Source organism: Austrofundulus limnaeus, unplaced genomic scaffold, assembly GCF_001266775.1.
Source record: "Austrofundulus limnaeus strain Quisiro unplaced genomic scaffold, Austrofundulus_limnaeus-1.0 Scaffold1059, whole genome shotgun sequence".
Taxonomy (NCBI): Eukaryota; Metazoa; Chordata; class Actinopteri; order Cyprinodontiformes; family Rivulidae; genus Austrofundulus; species Austrofundulus limnaeus.
Genome location: NW_013953461.1, coordinates 65,473 through 70,558, shown reverse-complemented (window position 1 = coordinate 70,558; position 5,086 = coordinate 65,473). Strand labels below are relative to the sequence as shown.

Below are 5,086 nucleotides of genomic sequence, written 5' to 3'. Positions count from 1 at the left end.
TCTTCAATATGTTTTGTTTAACAATGTTTGTAAAATACTGTGTTAAAAATGAGCAATACAAGTATATAATAAATGATAGTTTTTTGTTATCTTTTTTGTTTCTATTGTTTTATAGTTTTTAATAATAGTTTAGTTAAAATGTATTGCTTCATAGCTTTTAATGGACTGGAATTAATAAAAAAAATACTGATGTTATTTTAGGAAATAGCGCACCCTTTATTTCCAGAGCGTAATGGTGCCATTACCAAATATGGTATGGGTCTTACGCGGACCCGCCCCTTTCTGCCTTCTGCAGCCAGGGGTACTTGCTCCCAGGTGTCACCACTCAACTCATTTATTCTGTCTTCACTGACCTGCAGTCATTCATTCAGAGCTTCAGTTCATGTCTGGTTCACCTCTTTGAGTTTCTTTGTTTTGTCTGATACCACAACACATTTTTTTATGAAAATGAGAATCTCCAGGTAATAMCACATCTGATTTATCCTCCATCACTAGTGAGGAGCACGAAACGACACAGAGTTAAGCTTTGCCTGTCTGAGTTCAGCTGAAATAAATCCACCAGCAGTTTTTTCCAGAAACTCTGGCCTCAGAAACTTTCTTGGCGTCCTGCAGCTGTGGTCAGAGCTGGAGGAAAGAAAAAAGGAAGCAGCGACCTCCAAACACTGATGAAGGCTCTAAAAGTCTTTAAAAAGTTTAAAAGTTAAAACTACTTTTGATGGAAAATTTTGTGCTATGCCTCGTTTGTGTTTGACTTAAAAAAGGAAAGAAAAGAAAATCAAACAATCAAGCATCTATAAAGAAATTGAGTTATTTTATTTAAATCTGTTTAACTTATTCTAACTCTTTGTGTGATGATGTTCTTCTTACCCAGAAGCAATGCCTCTTTCTCTGAAGCTACTCCTCCTCTCCTGAACTCAGCCCTCCTGTCTCTGTTGAGGTACATGGACGGGACGCACCCATTAACGCTCTAAGACACAAACATATGGAAAGTATAGAAAGCAGTCTGTTTAAATGCCACACAGACATGCGGGGTGGTAAGAAGGACGTTTTCTCCTCTGGACTCTCTTCAGAGACGGGGTGAAGTTCTGAGCTGCTGCTTCCACAGAGGATCCAGCTGAAACCAGGATGTCTCCTGGAAGYTTCTTATTCTGAAATTTATTCATTTCTTAATTTTATTTTCAATTTCTTCAGTATCCAAGTAGAAGTTTACTGAACTTAGAGACKGCTGACTATGATCAGGAGTGGATATTAGATGATTTGTGACTGGCCACGGCAAAACCAGGAACAAGTCTCCCCGGTGGACGTGGGTGCTAAGCTATACAATGATGTCAAACACATGGCAATAGAATAAAATAAAATAAAGTAAAGTAAAGTAAAGTAAAGTAAAGTAAAGTAAAGTAAAGTAAAGTAAATGAAGAGCGTATGGACATTTGAATTTTGACAAACTGCAAACAAAATTAGGGAGAAAACAGGCCTCCAAGTTTGAGGGGAATTGTCCCCACCAGAGGGCACTACCTGGGGGTGTTAACAAAGGCTGTTCAAAAAAAAAAGGCTGTTCATTAATTTGCATCAACCCTGCCCCCCAGCAGTGACTGTCAAMACAGCCATACACTGTCCCCCTCTCTGCCCATCTTTAAAATCTGTCTTCTTCTTTTTTTTTTTAACTCTTTGGCTTTTTACCCAATGATTTTATCTGTCTTATTGCTTTGTTTTATTATGTTTTATATTGTGTTTTTAATTTGTTTACATTGTTTTGTATTTTGYTTTTTCATTTTATTTTGTTCGTTTATTATTTTTTGTCTTTCTCTGTAAGACCCACTGTAAAATTACAACATTACTTTTAGCTGCAACAAAAATAAACCTGCAAATGTCCCTGATGTGACATGCAAGTGCAGAAAAAACATGACGTCACATTTAGCTGGCTGTTTGTTTACTGTTAGCTAAACTTGCTACTTGACATCGATTGTGAAGTTGCTGTTCAATCAGATCTGATTAAATAATTACCTGACACGCTTATTTAGTTCAGTGTTTATATCTGAACCTGCCTCTGATGCAATTCTCAGGTGAAGCAGTTTACTTTTGGGACAAAGCGAAGGGCTTTGAAGTGCTTTTGATAGTAAAGTATCAAACTTTAGGATCGATACGGGACTGTGACCAAAGAAAGATATTTCTGTCATGTTTCTGTGGATTTTCAGTCAACCAGGACATGGAAAATAAAAAAAGACAAAGCAACTGGACTTCTGTTTTGTAGCTGAAGAAGTGTGGAGTTACCACATTTAAGCAGCATGACTCCAGGTGAGTGTCTTACTGATCCTTCACCCCTTCTCCTAACAAAAACTGAAAAAGCCTCCCACCATGGCGTGCTTTCTTTTCACCCAGATCTTTCTGTGGATGTTGTCATCTCCAAAATAAAGACCAAATGTTGTGGTGGCGATCAGCTTATTAAACGTTACGATCCAGCTCCTCACCGCGAGTTCAAAGCATCTTTCATCTTCCTCATCCTCAGCTAACTTCAACTGCAAACTCAGAATGTTTTCCTAAGTATTGTGGTCGCGATCATCGACTCTTCTGCTCCATCTTGTTCTGATTCAGAATCAGAAGTGACATTGAAGTCTGTCTTGGTAAAAAAAAGATACTACCACTGCGACACAGACACTGTGATGTGCTGTAGATAAAGCTGCTGTTCACTTCTGAAGCAGCACATTCTTGATCCACGTTCATTCAAAGACAGAATTCAAAAGCATTTAAGAACTGGTTACGTAGCCATGCCAGCATGTTAATCAGCTGTGCAGCTCTCCTCCTCAAAACGTAAATTGTCGGTCRGCTCTTTTTACTCTGAAAACAGGCTGAATTCGAACCTAAAGATTACCATTTTAAAACCTCTGAAACTGCTACTTAGAGTATGGTGTGGATTCTTCATAACTTCACCTAGTATATTTTGCAAAAAAAATCACTATTTTCTCAGAAAAGGATGACATTTCCTTTTTTTTTTCTTCGTTTGTGCTTCAGCGACTTGTTACTATTTTTGCCGAGGCGCGCCACACTTACTCTTGTTCCCTCCAGTTTATTGCTTCAAACATGGGGATTAAATTAAAATGTAAAAAGTTGTTTTTTATTATCTGTAGTTACAAAGATTTAGAAATGCATTTTAACATTTGTATGAAAAGTGTTGTCTTTCAGAGTCAGTGAATATTTAACTTTCCTCTCAGAATGACTTGAACTGTTTTTGTTWTTCACCTTTTCATGAAACTCTTGACTGGTTCCCTCCGCAACTTCTCCATCACTGCCCAGCAGCTGTAGACACACAAACACAACACAAAATATTTTATGCAGTTTGGATWTTTTTTAAAGATAACTCCAAAATGTACTTTGGTTCTTTAAACGATTATTCTCACTGACCAGATCAAAAGCCTTTGCTGACACCTTAATAAAAAACAACCAGAACTCAGCCTATGAATAAACGTCAAAGAGACATGCTTCGGCATATGTTCCATCTTCTTACAACTGATCCAGCAGCTGCATGAGCTCCAAACTAAAGGAAGTGACATGTTTCCCAGAGGAAGAACCAGAAACTCCTCTTCAACTGAGCCTCCAGCTTTGGTGACAAAAAGCATCAATTTACCAGCGGGAAGTGATGTGCAGCTAAACGAGGAGGGAGGTGATGGTGAACGTGTGTGTGAGGAATACAAATGCTTAATATTTACACAGTGTTTTGTTACATGATGTATCTGAGTTGTCTCAGTATATTCATGCTGATGGAATGTTATGGGAGGTGTGGATGTGTTTCATCAGTAAGGTCTGGTAGAGAACTTCTTGTTTCAACAAAGATGGAAAATATGATGCAAAATAGTAAAAAAAAATAGACAAAATGCTTTAGAGATCTGAGACTGGGATGGACCATAACCACCCTGCTGAAGCTACAGTGTTTTAAGGAGAACCAGTTAAAGTTCTGGACTAGTCGAGTTAAAATCAAGACCTCCATCTAACTGAGAATCTCTGGCTTTATTTAGAGACGAGCCATTTCCATCCACCGAGAAGACTGGTCATGAAGAAGCTTCATTTAGAAGCCTCAGTGTTAACGTGTTTTATAAACTTGTGTTGTCTCCATCCTCAGTCTGAAGTTGTCAGTCTTTCCTGTCAAACAAGTGACTGACAGCTGGAACAAGTCAGACAGCTGTCCATCAGCAGAACAAGTCAACCTTTTCACAACATCACATTGTTTCACCTTCAGACACCTAAGAGCTCCAGACTCACTCAAAACATGTGTGACGGCCCTGCTGCGCCTCCTGCTTACAGCTGATTAGGCTGGCAGGTGCCTTCTATGAGTTGTGCTTCCGTTTAAGGTCCTGAAGGGGAGGAGCTGAAGAGGTCGGAGCTTGTCTTAAGGAGCGTCTGGACTGAGGAGGAGAGGTCTGGCGGTGTGAGGCAACGACGGCAGCACGAACACTGTGTGGCAGTGTGTGTAGTGAGAGGTCCGAGGTCTGCAGTGTGACGAGGGAAGCACTGTGAGGACAAGAGGAGGACGAACACACACGGAGGGGCACGCTGCATTGTGAAGACGAGAGAAGGTCCTGCCTACTGCTGTTTCTACTGCTGATTAGCTGGATGGCTAATGTTTGGTTGGATCTTGAGCTCTGAAGCGAGAAGGGATTGGAGCTGACGGACAACAGCTGCGTGGGGCGTTGTACGTCAGAAGACGGCGTCATGAAGGCAGACTGGCGGCCCATCCTGCTTCCTTTAATCCAGCATCGTGTTTCCATGTTGGTGAGCATAACAAAGACTTCACTGATCAGTTGAACTTTCCAGTGACATGCTTATGGTTGGAGCATCGCTGTGGAGCTGAGTGAAGAAAAGACTGAGGACAGCTATGTTTACATGCACAAAATTTTTTGATCAGATTGAAATGTATTCGGATTAAATAATCCGAATGTATTGTTTACATGGACACAATCCGATCATGAAAAGTGTTTACATGCAATGGACTTTTATTCAGAGTAAAAGTCTGGACATGCACAGTGTTGTAAACTGCCAGCTCCACTTCTGTGTTACAAACGTAAACAAAGCTCCTCTGTGCACTCAGGACGGA

At 40.2% G+C, this 5,086-nt stretch overlaps 1 protein-coding gene and 1 long non-coding RNA gene across 5 annotated transcripts in view; one reads left to right on the top strand and one right to left on the bottom strand.

Annotated features, from left to right (window-relative positions):
* enox1 (ecto-NOX disulfide-thiol exchanger 1) overlaps positions 1-5,086 on the bottom strand; it is a 69,004-nt gene that overhangs the window by 16,291 nt on the left and 47,627 nt on the right. For 3 of the 4 annotated variants that reach the window (XM_014030430.1, XM_014030431.1, XM_014030433.1), the window contains 2 exons: positions 3,238-3,294; positions 868-967 (listed from right to left, as the gene is read on the bottom strand). In XM_014030430.1, the coding sequence (XP_013885884.1) occupies positions 868-967; positions 3,238-3,294 (157 nt within the window). The remainder of the gene's footprint in view (positions 1-867; positions 968-3,237; positions 3,295-5,086) is intronic. The other variant, XM_014030434.1, reaches the window with a different exon arrangement.
* Positions 3,310-5,086, top strand: part of LOC106533954 (uncharacterized) — a 22,966-nt gene continuing 21,189 nt past the window's right edge. Inside the window, exon 1 of the long non-coding RNA XR_001312305.1 lies at positions 3,310-4,764. This is a non-coding gene — a long non-coding RNA (uncharacterized LOC106533954). The remainder of the gene's footprint in view (positions 4,765-5,086) is intronic.